The following is a 19,857-nucleotide window of genomic DNA, read 5'->3' on the forward strand; positions in this document are numbered from 1 at the left end:
TTATCAATATGGTGTCTGAAAATTTCATTTTTGTTCTCTCAATGCTTTCAGCATTTCTCAATCTAAAACCTATTTTCTAACTGTTACAGGTTTGTCAGGAAATCTTGCAGATTTGGAAAAGAGAAGACAGATCTTTGGAAAAAATTTCATCCCGCCAAAGAAAGCCAAAACATTCTTGCAACTTGTATGGGAGGCATTACAAGATGTAACCCTAATTATCCTGGAAATTGCAGCCATAATATCGCTTGGTCTATCTTTCTACCATCCTCCAGGGGGAGATAATGAAGGTGTGTGACCTTTTCTGTAAATTTTTTTTAGTCAATACTGTCACATGAGGATATAATCCTACTATTACAATCCATTTAAAAACTCTTACTTCTTACATATGTGCTAATGTGTTCATAGCTTTCAGACCTCTCTTCATTGTTGACCAAACCCGGATTTAATTTTTGGCAAGGCTTTAGTTTTGTTTTATTAATGTTTTTGTATTTATTTTTTTTTCCATTGTAAGGCTAAGGCCCCATGGGACGACCCACAGCTATAAAGCGCTGCGTGAATACCACTGCGTGAACGCATCACGGTTCTTCCCGCAGCGCATTAAACAGAAAGTTTGCGGCGTTTCCTCTATAGACTTTCTGTTACAATTTTATCTACTGGGAAGCCTTCGGCATTTCTGTAGATATAATTGACATGCTGCGTTTCCACCGTGGGCAAATCGCTGTGTTTCCGTGCTAAATAAAATAAAAACAAATTTCAATGGTAAGTTCACACTTACACTAGATTTACACTTACTGTACACCTGGTATCTGTCCAAGGTATCCAGCTGTACAATGGTTACCCGAATCAGTCTTTTTAGCTGGATGTGGGTGGGTGTCCGTTCAAAAAAAAAAAAAAAAATGTTTGTGTCGTTTTGGATCAATCAGTTCCTACCCCCCCCCCCCCTTCCCTCTTAATTCTGAGCATGCGCAGAGGGAAAAGGGATTACAAAACACACAAACTGATTTACTATCGGTTTGTAATCCGCAATCCATAGAGCCCAATGTTAAATAAATAAATAAACAAGCGGATTATTTGTTGTCCATGTGATATTCTTATTTTTTTGATAGAGAAAAAGTCAGACCTTTTTTTTCTCCTACCAAAAAAGAGCAGATACTAGGCTGAAATGCTTCAAACATACACCTGCGTATGGTTTTTACAACCCTTTGAGATCAATGGGTTTGAAAAAGAGCCATATGAAATCAATTGAGACAGGTTCAAAAACTGATTTTGCATGTAGAGCTTAAACAGATGTGAACCCAGACTGAGTATTTTTTGTAGGCATGTTTTTGAGGCAAAATCCACTTAAAAAATCTGCCTCAAAAATGCACCCCAACTCTCCCTTTGGGTGCATTCCTTTTTTCAGCTATAGGGAATAGAAAACCTCATGATTACAGGCTGATTCTGCCTTCCAACCTGCCAAACCCCATTGAAGTGAACGTGAGGCAGCAAAAAAGCTAACCTTTCTTTGAAGCAGGTTTTTTTCTTTTTGTCTTAATCTGCTCCAAAAATCACTTCTAAAAGAAAAAAAAAGTGTTTTTTCTGTCTCCTATTCATTTCAGAGGGGTTTCCAAAGCAAAATACATGAAGATAAATTGTGACTCTTCTTTTTTTTTTTTTTTTTTTTTCCTTTAGTAGACAAATCAGCTAGAGGAAAAAAAAAATCTGTTTCTGACCCTCCATTGATATGAATTGGAGAGTTGTGAGGTGTTTTTTAAAGACTTCTGCTTCAATCTTCGCTTGCAAAAAAAAAACTGTGCTCATACCCTAACACATTAGAATGATCAAGATAGTCTTAGAATTTCATTACGATAGTAGATTTTTGGAGATGTATAATTATTTAATCTGCTTTGAGAATCAATTTGGAGTGTATCTGTGGATTGGCCAACAATCACGAGCTCAGCATGCTATGGGAGATTCTATAATCTATATTAACTATGTAATCTGTGTAAATTTGGGGAAGTATCTCTAAAGAGAGATGTCATGTTTAGATTTGGTAAATAATTGTATTCTCCTCATATAACATTTCTGGAGCATTTTTCCTTAGAACTTTGTGAATTGTTGCTATTCCTACTAGAAGTTTATAACTAAATTAACAGCTGGATGTCAATCATTTGAGGGCGTTTCCCTTTGTCATTATCCAGTCAATGCTAATAGTGCAACTGTACAGGGACACACCCCTTTGCCAAGATTTATGGTAACACCCAGTTGTTTATTTTATATATAGATGAAGGAGAGAAGGAGTTAAAGTCATGGTTTGCTACTTTTTAATGCGAGTTTTCTGATGTAGGATGATGTATCCTTCCTTTCTGCTTTCTTGTTACAGGATATTCTGAGATAAGGGGCTCAAGCTGACCACTTGTAGGGAAAAAAAGAAAATTTCCTTAAAATGTAAATAACACAGACCTTGTGTGTTTTGATATAGATAAAGAAGGACACAAACTTTGATTCTTAAAGAGGACCTTTCACCATATCCAGGCACAGGCAGTGTTATATACTGCCAGAAAGCTGACAGTGCGCTGAGTTCAGCGCACTGTCGGCTTTCCCGATCTGTGCCCGGTGTGAAGAGCTTACGGCCCGGTACCGTAGCTCTTCTATGGTCAGAAGGGCGTTTCTGACCATTAGCCAGAGACGTCCTTCTGCCTCGCGGCGCCTATCGCGCTGTTCTGTGGAGCGGGGAGGAACGCCCCCTCCCTCTGCTCACACAGCTCGTCCATAGACGAGTATTATCAGGGAGGGAGGGGGCGTTCCTCCCCGCTCCACAGCACAGCGTGATAGGCGCTGCGAGGCAGAAGGACGTCTCTGGCTAATGGTCAGAAACGCCCTTCTGACTGTAAAGCGCTACGGTACCGGGACCGATAGCGCTTTACACCGGGCACAGATCGGGAAAGCCGACAGTGCGCTGAATTCAGCGCACTGTCAGCTTTCTGGCAGTATATAACACTGCCTGTGCCCAGATATGGTGAAAGGTCCTCTTTAACTTGTGTTGCATTTGCTATGAGCTTCTCAATTCCCTTTTGACTATCAACATATTTTGAATCTTTCAAGGACCTTTATATCACTATTTTCTCAACAGCTTGTGGGGAAGTAGCAGGAGGAGTGGAGGATGAGGGAGAAGCACAAGCTGGTTGGATTGAGGGAGCAGCCATCTTATTCTCGGTCATCATTGTAGTTTTGGTAACCGCATTCAATGACTGGAGCAAAGAAAAGCAGTTCCGAGGCCTTCAGAGTCGAATTGAGCAGGAGCAAAAGTTCACTGTTATCCGAAAAGGACAAGTCATCCAGATTCCTGTTGCAGAATTGGTTGTCGGAGATATTGCACAAATAAAATATGGTAAAATCTTGCATGTAATGAAAACTGCTGTCTTTTTTACATCACGGTATGTGCAGTGTTGATATTGTAGTGTGTTAATTATGCCACCAGGGGATCTACTGCCTGCAGATGGTGTCTTGATCCAGGGGAATGACCTGAAAATTGATGAAAGCTCACTAACTGGAGAAAGTGATCAGGTTAAAAAATCCCTTGAAAAGGATCCCATGCTACTTTCTGGTAAGAATTAGTATTTAAAAGTTGGCCAGTTTCAGACCAATAGTAAAGGGTTTGACCTTTTTTAGAACACTACTGAGAGATCATTGTTTTTGTTTGGATAATGAAAAGTTGTAAAATTCTCTAAGGGGGCGTTCACACTACCGTCGGTGTCCAACAGGTAGTGTCCGCTCCTAGTGTCCGCTCAAAATCTGTCACGGACATTAGGAACGGACACTAGTTGTGTCCATGACACCTGTCATTCATTTCAATGGGCATCGGGTGCGTTCTTTTGCACTCCGTGCCCGTCCTTCCCTGTCCGCAAGTGAAGATGTCCGACTTCTCAGGCGGACAGAAGAACCCTACATGTCGGGTTTTTCTGTCCGCTTGAGAAGTCAGACATCTTCACTTGCGGACAGGGAAGGAAGGGCACGGAATGCAAAAGAACGCACCTGATGCCCATTGAAATGAATGACAGGTGTCACGGACACAGCTAGTGTCCGCTCCTAATGTCCGTGACAGATTTTGAGCGGACACTACCTGTCGGACACCGACGGTAGTGTGAACGCTCCCTAATATGGTTTTGTAGATCTCTGCTTGCTGTCATTCATTCTGTTACCTCTAGTGGGTGATATTATAGTTTAGTTAATTGCCTAGTTTGGCTTAGTTATTAGGGAAAGAAAACTTTTCTTCAATCAAGTCCAAGATTATGAGAAAGTTTGATATCAAATGTTAATAAAAAGACTTTGACAGTTACAAGAAGAAGATGTGCGGGAAAAGACAAAATCTGAAGGTATGATGCTATATGCTTAAGCTTATGCCAAGGACTGTGTTTAAAAATTATTACTGGAGGTTGGAACCTTTGATCAGCTGATGATTGGACAGATATAAAGACGTCCTCATCAATGTTTGGTGGAATCCTCTCTATTTCAAGACTTTAAGTTGTTTGATGAGCAAAAGGGTTGTGAATGATAAAACCCGAACACAGATATTGTGTATCCAAGAGACTGAGATTCCAGGACTGAACCTTACTGACAAGCAGCAGGGATGATGGCAGAATTCACACTTGCCTTGCTTTTGCAGTATTGCTCCAGAAGTGTCACATTGTTGTTCTACAGTGACAGGTGGTAAAGGTAAATACCAAAGGAAACTCCTCTACAGTCTATGTCTTGGTAAAGTGAAACATAACATATGGACTTTGCTGTTATATCAATATCTTCTCAATATGAACTTTAATGGACAATGTTATAATATCTGCACAACACGGAGGAAATCTAAAAGGACTTTAAGTCAAGAACTACATTTGTGGTAATAAGCCTTCTATTATGATGGAAGAAGAGATGACCAGAAGACCAGACGATGAAAGAAGAGCCTTCATCAGGTGTAGGTTAGATAGTGGATCAAATTGTTTCCATCTTTGATCACAGTTTACCATAACATAACATAACATTTATTAATGACAAAATGTATCGCAAATTGATGAAATTATTGTTATATGGACAATTAATGAAAATTAAGTTCCAGTATTCAGCAAAGAAGAAAGAAGATATAATCTAATTGTATGAATATTGTCGTATGGTATATCTTGAGAGTTCAAACAGATATTTCACTCTCAAAAGGGGGAAATGTTAAATATTATATATTTACAATATTCTCTAGCAGACATGGGGTTAACACTCTACTGACATCATACACTTATATTCTTGGAACATGGGTGCGGTTAGTGTACACTATTTTAGAAATCTCCTTACATAGCTACAAGATGGAAGGTAACACCCACTCTCATGAATATAAATGAGTAAGAAATACACATGTCTGGGTCTGTCTTTGGGAAGACCAGGGGAAGACCAGGAGGTCTGTCTTTGGGAACACCAGGGTGGGTGGTCCAGGCAGATGGACATCCATGGACGTCGTAACCAGCCCAAGTCCACCAACCAGATGACAAGCATGAACCAAGCTGTAACTACAAGATATCCAGATGATTTAACTTCTCTGAAGATGTAAGCTATTGACAATTGACTGATATTTGTGTTATTTGGACATTTTCCCTGTTCCTGTGTTTTCCTTCAAGATATTAATAAACCTCTACACTGATTTATAACAAGCTGACTTCTTCCTATCGTGGACAAGGCCAGGTCCGGATATTTAACAGTGGACACAAGTCTCACCGGCAAATACAAGATATTTAACAATGGTGCATGGTCATGTGATGTGCACAAGGTCAGAATTTCATCCACTATAGATAAACAGAGTGAATGACAGTAAGCAGTGATCTAGAAAACTGTGAGGAATTGATATTGGAAAATTGGATTACTTTTCTTGGCGCAAACAATGACATTTGTCTGTTATTATTGGTCTGAAATTGAACAAACCCTTTTAAGTCGGAGTATCATTTGAATGCAGGAAACAATCGTAATACTTTTATATGTCACCCTGTAGGTACACATGTGATGGAAGGGTCTGGACGGATGGTTGTTACGGCTGTAGGCATCAACTCTCAGACAGGCATCATTTTTACACTTTTGGGAGCAAACGAAGGTGGAGAGGAAGAAAAAAAGTCAAAGAAAGGTAACTATCTGCCAGGAAGTTGGGTAAGATGTTGGGTAAATTGTGTGATGAAAAAATATGGGGGTTTTCTAAATGGAGACATGATTAAGATAATTAAAGTGACCTGAGAATAGACCTTTATTGTGTTTGGGAATTTTGCAATGATTCACACAGTCCAATTTGTGTTCAGCCTATTATTTAAAAGGAGAAGTTCAGCAGATTGATATAGCTTTGTGGAAAAAATCCAGTGTAAATTCAGTATGTGTTTTATTCTTAAAAGCTCTGTTCCACCTGGGGCTCTGTACGTGACAACTAACTGTATGTACACCTATAGAGAAGGCTTTCATTGGACAAATGACAAGCTATACAGGAATGTTTTCTAGAAATTTGTATTTGTCTGCTCAGCTCCTCCTTCCTAAAATGCTTACTGCAGATTGAACTATTTTTCAATATTGCTAATTCCTTTTAACCTTAAAGGGAATGTGTCATCAGAAAATGACCTTTTTTTTTTTTTATCAAGTTTTAGCTTAAACATATTTTTAAAGAACGTTTGAAGTTTTTTAAAAAATTTCCATGTTATCAATATTTAAAAAAAAAAAAAATCTTTAAAAATCCTTCAGTTCTGATTTTGTCCACTTGGCCATATAACTTATTTTCTGTAGGAGATTTGTTTGCAGCAAGCCACCTCAACTCTCAGCACAATGATGATCACAGCTGTCATGAATATGAAAATAGGAAACAGTATCCACCAGTCACAATATAGGATTTTAAAGTAGGTGCTAGGTTTACAGTAGCGATCAGGTTTCAGTTGTTTGGGTCATTATGGGGACCTGAAAGACAGAGACCCTGTCCACTTAAAAAGCGGTCACCTGCAGAAAACCCTCAGACCACATAGACTGTAATGTTGTCTGCCGGATTTCTATCGGTTTTTGAACTGAAACTGGTGAACAGAAAAGTCTTTTTCTCTCTTCTCTCTGCCGTTTTTAAACGGAGTCTCGTGCAAAGGTGAACCTAGATTTACTTACCTGTCTACACCATGACCTTTGCCCAGGTGACAGAACATGCCTACCAATTTCTCCCATACACATGAATACGGTCTGCTCCAGACCATTGTGTTTATGGCCTATGGTCCTTCCATAGAAACCAGGAAGTCACAGAATGTGTTAAGCTTACTAACAAAATTGGAATTGCAATACTTTTAGGATTTTTTGTTTTAAAACATAGATTTCATTAACAAAGTGTCATTAATAAATTCTGTAATATACTCCTATCAAACAAATTTTGGCTCCTTTCTAATGAAATCCTGTATTTTTTGTTCTTTCCCTTGTTTCTCTATTGAGAGCTGTTCCCTGCTTCTCATTGTGTATGGTGCATGGGAAGCTACAAACAAATATTCCAATCTCGTGATATGTCTGGAAGTTACACAGGTAGAACCTGTTAAATATCATTGGATTAATGATATTTACTCATGTACAGAGTTAATTCTATACACAGCTTACAACCTATTTCTATTTTAGTTCACATAGGTAAGTTATATTGGCGTTATCCATATAGAGGGAAAAGATTATCTAAGCTCCTAAGACACACGTTCCCAATTGATATAAATGATTGACAGGCACACATGAGGGTCTTGCTGCTAGCCTTGCTATTGGAAAATGCTCACAAAATGCTGGGGGTTGTTCTATGGATGGAAGAAGGCAGAGATGGATGCACAAAGCCTGAATGAAGACTTCCAATCGCTATACCAATATGAAGAAAAGCTAACCATGGACATCTTCAATTACATTAACTGATATAGCTAAAGTAGATACAGTTTTTCATGGATCTACTTTTCATGAAGCCTTCAATAAATTTCCATGTGTTTATAAGAACCTATGTATCCTATGGGTCACATGTGGGTATGAATTACATAATCAATACAAGAATATGTAGTAATATATATATATATATATATATATATATATATATATATATATATATATATATATATATAGTATTTATTTAATTTTTAGAGAACTGCATCCTAAGTATCACATGAAAGGTCTTTCATATGACTCCAAAAGCAAGTTTATAATGGCCAAGATATAGTCGTTTGAAGTGACCCCCTCCTCCCTTATTTTCATTTCACATAATCTCATATACACTATACACAATAAGAAGCAGGGAACAGCTCTCAATAGAGAAGCAAACGAAACAGTGAAAAATGCAGAATTTCACAGAAATGTAAGGCCTGGTTCACATTTGCGTTCGGTGTTCCGCTTGGGGACCCCCCCGAACGGAACGCATTGACAAGTGGTGAGCTTATGAAAGCACACGGACCCCATTATAGTCTATGGGGTCCATGTGCTTTCATAAGCTCACTGGTTGTCAATGCATTCGGTGGGGGTCCCCAAGCGGACTTCTCGAATTGAATACTGAACACAGATGTGAACCATGCCTAATTTTAAGTGAAAATGTGATGATAAAGTATATTACAAAATTTATTAATGACCCAAAACTGCCAGAAAATCAACTTTGGTTACACTTTAAATGTAGATATTAATTTGGAAAATTAAAGAATTTTTGGTGATGTTGTCTTTCTAAAGTATGTTTAGCATAAAACTAAACTATTTAAACAATAGGTCATTTCCTGACAAAGCATACTGTTCAAGTATCTGTTATTCCTATGCCTTTTTCAGTTAGATCTGCTGGAACTCAGCTTGAGGGCCCCAAAGTTTGTTCATGTTGTGTAAAGACCCATTGATTTATAAAAAGATGGATCCCAGACGTCTACCTATCTTTTCTTAAACTGTTCTTTCTTTTCATATTTTATTGTCATCATTTCTTTTTAATTAGTTGTGAATTGAGAATAAGTTTACACTTTTCATACATTTTTCATTATATCTATGTTAGTCTGTCTTTCGTGATAAACACTGTACAATACCTGTATTGTCTAAATTCTATACTTTACCTGACTTTTTCTTGAGTCTGTATGTCATACAAATTGACTGCAGTCTTTAGGGTTCAATGAACTTGAATCACTTTGGATGCTTTGTTCTACTTTGGAATGGTATCTTGCTGCTTTCGAACACAAATTTACCATATTTTAAAACCTTCTACTTTTTTTTTTCTTGTTTTATGCGTGTTAGACTTTCTGTCTCCTTCATGTTTCCTTCTTTTAATGTCTTGTGTCTTTATTTTACTCCATGCCCTAGCCTGTCACTCATATCCTTATTTATATGTTACTTATCACTCTCTCACCAACATCTTACCAACTTTTTATCCTACAATAACATTTTTCCCCTTTGTCTTTTCGTCCCATACTTTCCCTTTTCTTTTTCTAACATCTAACAATTATACTGTTTGCTTCAGTTTTGTCTTGTGTATTGTCCTAGCACATTGTTTTTCCCTCCAGCATAGTTGGTATTTTCATATCTTGATATCTCATCATCCTGTTCTTATTGAATATTATCCTACTAAGTCCTACTTTTCTACAGGCTTTTCCACTGATTCTGTACTCTTTTTAACATTATCCCTAAGCTCCTTTTTTCACTTTAGTCTAAGTCTGACCATCTTTCTGCTGCTCTGGGTTAGTCATTCCATTTTTCCATCACAGTGGGGGGTATGATCCTCCTCTTTCATACAGTCAAAGTGACCGGAATCCCTCCTCCTTTTTGTTTCTTTCTTTTTTTTTTTTTTCTTTTTTTTTTTTTCTCTTTATTTAAACAGGTAAAAAACAAGGACCTCCAGAAAATCGCAACAAAGGTAACCACTTCATATCTTCACAACTTCCTTTCCTCTCACAGGGGGCAGCTAACTCAATCTCTCATTCTGTTCACGTCATGTGAGCAACTTCAACTGTACTTACCTGCAAAGCTTACAGCTGAGTTTGATCTTGCTGCTTAATAGATTCTCTGATTTTTATTTATTTTTTGTTTTTCTATTTTATTTTTTTAAATGACTGTCTGGACATTTAAGTATATTAGATGTAATCCTAAAGCCTCTTGGTCACCAAGTAGTGCTAGTGTAAATGTCCATTTATTTGGAGGGGGAAACCATACTGTACTGGAACAGAACCGTCAGGGGAGCTAAATGGATCTCTTTAAATAGTTAACACTGCAGTTTGCATATGTGGCCTTTTCCCATATTTTTGCTTTATTCTACCTAACAGACCGCTATTGTCCAGATGTCAGAATAGGTTCAGGTCTTGAATCTTTAGGGCCCGCTGATTTTGAGGTGGATTCTGCCCCAAAATCGTTGTCGGATTTTGCTTCCCAATACTTTCGATCTGAGACGGAGATCACTGAAAAAATAAGCTTTATGCTTGATCTTGTTTAGTCAGCAGTGAAATCCATGGCACCGTGATTTGACAGGGGTGGAAAATTAAGAGAACTCTGAGGCAGATGTCCACCTCAAATTCCTCTTCATTTTCCAAAGTATAGAGCCCTATAAATTTTTTTTTTTTTTTTTTTAATTCTTTTAAGATGTCTTTACTTAGGTGTTTTTTTTTAAACTAATGCATAATGTTTTTAGTATAGATAATGTCATATCTGTATTATCTTGCTTTTTATTCCCCTGAAATCTTTAACATTCCATCAAGTTTAACTGCAACTGCCATGATATTGTTGCTGGCTTAAGTAGATTGAGTAGAATTTCAATGGTAGGGTGGGATTTTTAAAACTTCTTGAAGATGCTTGGTCTTTCACTTCTCATCCCCTTCACATTTGCAGATCAGGACAAACCAGCACCTTTCTTGTTTTGTTGTCTGTAGCACGTGACTTGTACTAGAAGTTAATAGTAGACGTTTGTCTTGTCCTTCCGTGTACACACACATCCTGTGTCCTTTCTGCCTTTTCGCCTTAGGAGTGTTGTAAATTTTGTTACTTCTGAGGTGGCACATTAATATTTTTGCCTCATTTTTTAATCTAATTTTACAGACCTGTTTTCTCTCTCTTTCTCTGTCTCTCTGTCTCTCATTTACTCCCTCTCTTCTGAAGACACTTATTGCCTCTGAAGCATTTTGTACTCTTGTCCTCCTAAGCAGTTGTTTTGAATTAGTCGTCTTTTGCATTTTGCCATTTTACTGCTCTTTTTCTTTTTAATAGATTTTTTTTGTATTGTTGATTAAAAAAAAAAAAATGAAAGAGACATTGTTTTCTAGGGCATTTATTCAGCATCTTCGTCAAGCATCTCAATCTAAAACATAAAAATACGGGCCAGATAGTCGTAATAGAGAGGTTAGAACAATAGCCATAGTATCTTAATTATGTTGTATTTCTTACAGATTTTGTCATTTGCTTGCTTTGGTGATGCAGTCATTTTAGCAGCAATGAGAACAGGATGTTCTGTGGTACCGAAACTGATACCAATTGTATGCATAGACAAAACATTATTTTCAAATTGTCTATATACTCAGGGCTGCACCTAGCCTTTCTTCTACCTGAGGCGAAATGTAAACATGCGCTCCCCTACACCATTGTTAATAACTATATCGGTGGATCTGCCAGCTGCTTTCACAGGCAACTAATATAAGCAGACACTGCTGGTGATTTTAAAGGGAATCTATCATTTCAAATAGGCATTTTTAACTAAATCTATCTTTGCATTGCCTTTAGAAAGGCTATTCCAGGGATACCTTTTATTCTATCTTTGGCACTGACATTTTTTAATTATCCCGATTTTGGTGGTATGCTAATTAGCCAGTACTGAGCACCAGAAGCCTTCTAACTGTTGCTTGAGCACCACATCCTCATCTTCTTCAGCAGTCTTCCACTTAGCCTTTTGCAAATGATAGATTCCCTTTAAATTCTGCACTGAGGACTCAGGAGGAGATGTGCATTCTGTCACTGCTACAGAACTAGCTTCCACATCACTTTCATCGTTTTGTATCCCAGATCGAAATACCTAGCAAGGCCCTTGCCCACCAAACACTTGACATTCTCCACAAACAGGCCGCTACCTTCCTGTCTGTCTATCCCAGCCTCTCTTGCTTTTCAGAACACTCCTCAGTTTCAGACAGCATTAGCCGAGCACAGACAGGCATGTGTTTTTGTCAAATCAGAGGGTGGAGCAAGAAGAAATCTAATACTGATTGGCTGAGAACTGGAGAGCTGTGATACCGGTAAATTCAGGAGTGCAAGGCAGCAGACTGACCTGCCTTCCTCTGCAGTCCTGAAGAGCGCTGTCTGAGGCTAGAGGCCGCATAGATGGTGCGGTACTGAATATACCGTTGGTCAAGAGGTAATGCAATATTAATTTCAAAAGTAAAGACCATTTTGGTTGTACTTTCTGTTGCCACTTTTTACACTGTTTTTGCAGTGTATATTCATCCCTTCAGTGACCAGCGTATAGATTATCTATTTCCACCACTAATAAACCTTGTTCTTTCTTTGCCATTTCGATTTTGGAGGGAAGAGGCATCAGAATCCTTTAAAACAAGAATGCAGAATTCCAATGACTTTACATGCCAGCTGGGGGACCTAATGAAAGCCCCTAGAGCAGCCTAGGTATAATCCTAGCAGTATTTTGCATTGTACTGCATAGTTAGTGCAATACATTATAAAAGCAATCAGAAGATTGCAAGCTAAAGAGTTAAAGGCAATGTATGACACTATAACCATATGCAGTGTGAAAAGAATCACACTTAAGAAACTTTGGCTACTGCTCTTACTTTTGATGTAATAATACTGCCATTTTTAGAGTGGAAAATTGTTTCACAATTTCTATGTCTTGTCTCTTAGGCTTTATTATAGTAACAAAGCACAGATGTGTTTCTAAGTTTCTTGTCATGTCTCACACTTTGCGGAGTAGAAGTCTGTACACAGAGTTGTATTTTTGTTGTGACATAGTGCATATTAGGAGAAATGCCTTTAGTTTGTCTGTATGTGATTGTATACAATTGGGATCACTATATATTTTTGTGTGCTAAAAAAAATTTCACAGAAAGCTAACCTGTTTTGATTTAAGTTTATTCTCTTCTATAGATATGAATAGTAAGGTGTTCATGTTGAAAAGGCACAAATATTAACTGTAATTTATTTGACTTTCTTATATGTAGATGGATATCTGTTCTTAATTAAGCCTTTTAATATATAGGGAAATAAGACATTTTCACAATGGAAAAGCCACGGTTACATTTTTTTAGGGTTTCTTCACCTATTTTTGGCCCTTTGTTCTTTGTTTTTTTTTCCTCTTTCGCAGTACAAAAATGCAGGAGGGAAACTAATGCCATCTCCATAGATTCTTAAGAGAATAGTTTTGTGTCTAGTGGCATCTATTCTGATACCCCATGTCTTTCTGTGCATGTAACTCCAGTGCACACAGTTTAGTCCTCAGTTGTCTGGCATAAAACTTATTGTACTTATGTAGGGCATAAAACAACTATTCTGAGACAACTGAGATATGTGTACCAATCTCATTTTTATTTATTGAAATGGATTTTATAGGATAAAAATGTTGATGACCTATTCTAAGATTAGATCATCAATATCAGATCATTGGATGTCTAATACCTGGAAGACAACCAAGTTCTCTATGTAATGACCAGACCAGGTTACTGCAGATCAGTTCCCATCCACTACACAGAGAACAGAGCTGCCTTCTTCCTGCTCTATTTTCTGTTAATTAGCTGCTGAGGACAACTGACGAGATTTTGATAATGTGTTTAGCATTTTGCTCTTTCTTTTTCTTTTTCTTTTCTATCTATCTATCTATCTATCTATCTATCTATCTATCTATCTATCTATCTTTGTTTCCTCCCATCCCTCCCATAAATTCATATTTACCTGTCTTGTAATTTTTTTTCTCTTGTCTTTTTCTTTATTCTTCTACTATGAATACAATGACCTCTTCATTGGTTGTGTTATGTTGTCTAGTGGTATGATGTTCCTGTGTTGCTTTTTTTGTCTACATTGTCCTGATGTGTCTATTTTGCTCTTATTTGATGTTGTCATGGCTTTGCTCTCCTTTTTTTTTCTTTTGTTAATTTAGCAAAAGCTCAGGATGGTGTTGCCTTGGAAATACAACCTCTAAAGAGTGAAGAAGGTGTTGAAAGTGAAGAAAAAGAAAAGAAAGTGATCAAGGTCCCGAAGAAGGAGAAATCTGTCCTGCAGGGAAAACTTACCCGGCTAGCTGTGCAGATTGGAAAAGCAGGTGCTTACTTTAAGGAAGTGTTTTTTTTTTGTTGTTGTTGTTTGTTACAAGCTCAGTGAAACGGAAACCGCTGCAATGATTCCCGGGGCCGCTGGAATTAATCATGGGCACACCGGTGTCAATTTTATGTTTTATGTCTCAGACTGAACATGGCTCTCTGAAATGGAACTCATTGAATTGTATTATAATGCAGTGTTCTCCCATACAGACAAAAGCGAACTGACATAAAGCTTAGCGATCCGGCCATTCGGGAGCTCACTTTAATATAATGAGTTCTATTTCACTCAGCTTTGTTTTGTTCTGTCCTTGTATTTCGCTCACTGTAAGTGAAGTTTCAGTGGCCCTAGTTCTGACTGCTACTGTGGTGCATTTGGAGCACTAGTTATATAAGCATAGGCAGCTAAATTGCTGGAGAAATGCCTAGAAATTGCCCACTGTGAGGAGTTAATTTTACCCAAACCCCGTCCCCTTTGTATTTGGACACACCACTTCTGGCACAGTATTGGCAACTATATATATGGCAGCAGCCTTATATAACAAATGTTTTTGTTTTTTTCTAAATTTACTATATATTCTGAAGTCTCACCTGCATTGGACTGGTCACATATTGATGACCAGACTTCTACTGTATTTAATTCTCAGTAGCCTAATACTTAAAGAGGACCTTTCACCACTTTTGGGCACATGCAGTGTTATATACTGCCAGAAAGCCGACAGTGCACTGAATTCAGCGCACTGTCGGCTTTCCCGATCTGTGCCCGGTGTAAAGAGCTTACGGTGCCGGTACCGTAGTGCTCTATGGTCAGAAGGGCGTTTCTGACAGTCAGTCAGAGACGTCCTTCTGCCTCGCGGCGCCTATCGCGCTGTGCTGTGGAGCGGGGAGGAACTCCCCTCTCCTGATAATGCTCGTCTATGGACGAGCTGTGTGAGCAGAGGGAGGGGGCGTTACTCCCCGCTCCACAGCACAGCGCGATAGGCACCGCAAGGCAGAAGGACGTCTCTGACTGACTGTCAGAAACGCCCTTCTGACCATAGAGCACTACGGTACCGGCACCGTAAGCTCTTTACACCGGGCACAGATCGGGAAAGCCGACAGTGCGCTGAATTCAGCGCACTGTCGGCTTTCTGGCAGTATATAACACTGCATGTGCCCAAAAGTGGTGAAAGGTCCTCTTTAAGATGCCTGACTACAGTAGTGCCTGTCATGGAAAAGTTATTTTATTTGACTTTATTTTAATATAATGACAATTTTATCCTCTCACAGGTCTTATCATGTCTGCCATCACTGTGATCATTCTGGTGCTGTATTTTGTCATTTACACCTTTGGAGTATTGGGACGTCCATGGCTTGCAGAGTGCACACCTATTTATATTCAATACTTTGTTAAATTTTTTATAATTGGTGTCACGGTGCTGGTGGTGGCGGTTCCGGAGGGGCTGCCTCTTGCAGTTACCATATCACTGGCTTACTCTGTGAAGGTAAGACATTGCTGTTTTATTTATTTTTTATTATGATTAATATGATTTATAATTATTATTAAATGTATAAAATACTTGAAGTCCACATTAATGGGGTTGCTTCACAAAGTGAAGTCTGCAGAACCTTTTTCTCCACATTCAACCTCAGCTATCTCCAGTGCTCCATGGAAGTGAATTGGAGCGCTGACCACGAAGTTGAATGTGGAGCGCGAGAGAGGTCCTGCAGACTTTACTTTGTGAGACAACCTCTTTAACACCATTTTACACATGGTGATAAATCTCTGAACATACATTTGTATGAACGTTCATTTCTAATAATTTCCCAGTGTAAGCATGCAAACAAGCAAATGCCCACATTATTCATGCAAGCATAAAAAAATGCTTGCTTGTTGGCAACACCTCTCTGGTTTACAGAGATGTACTGTTATTGCTACACAACAATATAAGTGTATGACGATTTGTACAAACAATTCTTTGTTCACGCCTATCCCTTTAATTGTATAGTAAAAATTAGTGTAGAAACCTGCATAAAAAGACCTAGATGAAAAAAAAAAACATCCTTCTTGTTTTTCTACATGACACTCTCATTGAAATGAATTGGATGCAGATCTTGGAGCGGGATTTCAGAATTGGCATCAGGATCAGCTTAAAATTCTGGAATCAAATTTTTTTTGCTTGACCAAATTCTTACGTGTGAACATGCCCTACATGGGACCTATCACATGCCATGTTAGTAATTTAGTAAATATGTATATTTCTCTCTTAGTAATAATTCTGGATTTTTATGTTCTGGAGAGTTTTTATGCATTGCGCTGTTCCACTGCTATTTCTTCTATAAATTCATGCGCAAATTGCAATTGAAGTTGTGTATCATACTACACAGTCCGTGTGCAGGGACAACCTGCCAAAAAGGTAACACCCAGTTGACATTTTGCTCATAAATATCTAGGTGGAATAATAAAAAAAAAAAAAAAAAAAAAAAAGCAATCGCACAACACACAGTGGTAAGAAAATATGATCCAGAATTTTTATATTATGATGCATGCAATTGTCAAGAGAGGTAGAATATGTAAGTTGTACTAGGAAAGTCCCATCCTTTCTGAAAGCAGTGCTGTATGTTATAACGCAGGTTTCCATGGCAGTAACTTGTTGCTGTGGTTAAGCACTTCCATACGTAGTTGTTGTCAATTATCTGAACGCAAGAAAGTTGCTAGGCAATAACTGGCTGTGATTTATATTACGGTAAGCCAAACTAGTTTTGTTTCAGAGAACACACTCACTGTAATTTAACATGTAGACATGGGTAGGATATTTTTGGTATTATCTTGGCCTCCAAGCATCCATGTATTAGACACCCTGTTTTTATCCTCCTCTTTTTTTTTTTCTTTTTTTTTTTTTTAGAAAATGATGAAAGATAATAACCTTGTTCGTCACTTGGATGCATGTGAAACAATGGGTAATGCTACAGCTATATGTTCAGACAAGACAGGCACTTTGACCATGAATCGTATGACAGTGGTTCAAGCATATGTGTGTGGTACCCACTACAGACAAATTCCTGACCATGAAGCACTAAACCCAAAAATATTGGATTTGTTGGTTAATGGAATATCTATTAACTCCGCATATACATCAAAGATCTTGGTAAGTGAAGCGAAATCCAAATGAAGTGTGTACTGTAAAAAAGTTTGGCATATACTACAATCAGCATGGTGTTATCAGGTTCTAGGAATTATTACATGCATTGGAGTTGGTTATTGTATTCCTATACAACTCATAAGTAGAGATGAGCGAGTACTGTTCGGATCAGCCGATCCGAACAGCACGTTCGCATAGAAATGAATGGACGTAGCCGGCACGCGGGGGGTTAACCGGCCGGCCGCCGTCAAAGCGGAAGTACCAGGTGTATCCATTCATTTCTATGGAGCATGCTGTTTGAATCGGCTGATCCGAACAGTACTCGCTCATCTCTACTCATAAAGCTTATAAAAATAAAAATAAAGGTTCATAAGGAATTTATTTTATTCCAGAAACAGTAACCAAACCTGTGTATAGTGTAACACTGTGTAAGATAAAATAGTGGGTATAGTGTATATCTCACCGAGGAAGCTCAACTGGGTGTGGCAAAATATTCCAGAAAGCAGTGTTGTTTCAGCACAGTATAGTTGCTGAGAAACTGTTTTGTGTTGTATGGGCTGGATTTTTATGGAATGGCATGTAGGTTGGTACTGAGATGTGCATTCCCTTCCCCACTCCAGTATGACTAGGTCCCATAGCCAGAGGTGAATCCAGGTATAGGTGATGGGCTAATTTCCTGGGGAATAAATACCTGAAAGCCTCAGAGCCTGGCAACTGCATGTACTTTCTGTCTGTGGAAAGCCTAACTGCGTAAAGCACCTAGGAGACCTAATGTTTAGTGAGTGCCTAAACTGGCAGCTGTTTTGTTTTCTATCATTGTGCTGTGGATTTATATGAATGACTGTTAAACTTGGATGCCGCCAAGCTGTTGATTGAAATAAAACAAAACCTGTTTGATTTTTGTAACTGCTGAATCCTGTGAAATCTGTCTTCACCGGCCTCACCCCTATGTACAGATCCTGACAACAGGTTGTATGCAATGTTGCACCTCAGCCCTATTTCGTTTAGTGGAGTTGTGATACTACACATAACAAATGTGGAACTGTTCCTGGGAAGAAAGCATACAAGAACCAAAACAAAGAACTTACAAAGAGCTAAAATAATACACATAAATTTATTAGTGTATATATAGTGCAACAATATCAAACACAGGCAATAAAAATCATTGCAACGTTGAAGACAGGAGAAAGGTATAAAATACAACCCACACAACAATGGAGAACACAAAAAGAGCGAGAGTCATTGAGGAGATACACAGCACGTTGTCAACACCCTAGTGGATTATACCAGTTATAACAAATAAAATTAGGAAAGATAGAATAGTTAAAAGAATATATATAATATTAAAAAGTGCCATGGAAACTGAGATAAAGTGCTAAGGGAGCGTTCACACTACCGTCTGTGTCAGACAGCTAGTGTCCGCTGCTAATGTCCGTTCAAAATCTTGCGTGGACATTAGCATCGGACACTAGATGTGTCCGTGACATTTTGCATTGATTTAAATGGAGATCAGGTGCGTTCTTTTACAGTCCATGCCTGTCCTTAACTGTCCGTTCCCAAAGATGTCCGACTTTTCAAGCGGACAACAAAACCCGACATGTAGGTTTTTGCTGTCCGTTTGAAAAGTCGGACATCTTTGGGAACGGACAGTTAAGGACAGGTACAGACTGTAAAAGAACGCACCCGATCTCCATTTAAATCAATGCAAAATGTCACGGACACAGCTAGTGTACGATGCTAATGTCCGCGCAAGATTTTGAACGGACATTAGCAGCGGACACTAGCTGTTGGACACCAACGGTAGTGTGAACGCTCCCTTAGTGAAAAAAAAGTGACAAAATTAAAAAATGCTAAGTGAAAAAATATTTTGTCACTTTTTTCACTTGCACTTTATTGTTTAATTCCACAAGAATTATTTTTATATTTTTTATCATTTTATTTTGAATATTGGTGTTTATATGGTTTTACTGATAGCTATTATCTGGATGATAACAATTTTGCTGTACAGATTTGTAGGTTGTGCGATACTTAATATGTATGCATCTTGGAGTCTGACCAATGTATTTGTTATTTATGCTATTCGTATTGGTCCTGGTAATTTTACATAAGTATGTGGTATGACATATGTGCATGCGGACACTATTCAGTAATGATTTTCTGGCACATTCATTCATCCTTGAGTTGTTATATCTAGTCTGGGTTGTGCTCACGTTGTTTTGCTTGCGCATGCACTCTGCAGGTCAGAGCTGACTTTTTCTTTAGTTAGCTTGGATTGGTTCATGCATACACACTCTATTTTTATTTGGAGAAGTGTTTTTGGTAATTAGACGGGGGTTGCTGTGCGCATGCTTACACTGTACTGTGTGCAAATGTGTGCTGTGACTCTGGGCTGGCTCGCTATTATAGTGCGTTCAGATCTGTACACATGTGCATGTTGTGATGGCCCTGTTGGCGCTCGTGCAACATGCTGTAGTGCCATTCCATGGCATGATCTGCCTTGA

The 19,857-nt window shown here is 38.4% G+C and overlaps 1 protein-coding gene across 5 annotated transcripts in view; it reads left to right on the top strand.

The window, feature by feature from the left end:
- LOC142194850 (plasma membrane calcium-transporting ATPase 4-like) overlaps positions 1 to 19,857 on the top strand; it is a 174,757-nt gene that overhangs the window by 99,841 nt on the left and 55,059 nt on the right. For 3 of the 5 annotated variants that reach the window (XM_075264243.1, XM_075264239.1, XM_075264241.1), the window contains exons 3-10: positions 90 to 287; positions 3,113 to 3,370; positions 3,461 to 3,586; positions 6,002 to 6,130; positions 9,818 to 9,853; positions 14,078 to 14,239; positions 15,504 to 15,718; positions 17,120 to 17,362. In XM_075264243.1, coding sequence (XP_075120344.1) covers positions 90 to 287; positions 3,113 to 3,370; positions 3,461 to 3,586; positions 6,002 to 6,130; positions 9,818 to 9,853; positions 14,078 to 14,239; positions 15,504 to 15,718; positions 17,120 to 17,362 — 1,367 coding nt within the window. The remainder of the gene's footprint in view (positions 1 to 89; positions 288 to 3,112; positions 3,371 to 3,460; positions 3,587 to 6,001; positions 6,131 to 9,817; positions 9,854 to 14,077; positions 14,240 to 15,503; positions 15,719 to 17,119; positions 17,363 to 19,857) is intronic. The other 2 variants (XM_075264240.1, XM_075264242.1) reach the window with 1 other exon arrangement.

Source organism: Leptodactylus fuscus, chromosome 2 (assembly GCF_031893055.1).
Source record: "Leptodactylus fuscus isolate aLepFus1 chromosome 2, aLepFus1.hap2, whole genome shotgun sequence".
Taxonomy (NCBI): domain Eukaryota; kingdom Metazoa; phylum Chordata; class Amphibia; order Anura; family Leptodactylidae; genus Leptodactylus; species Leptodactylus fuscus.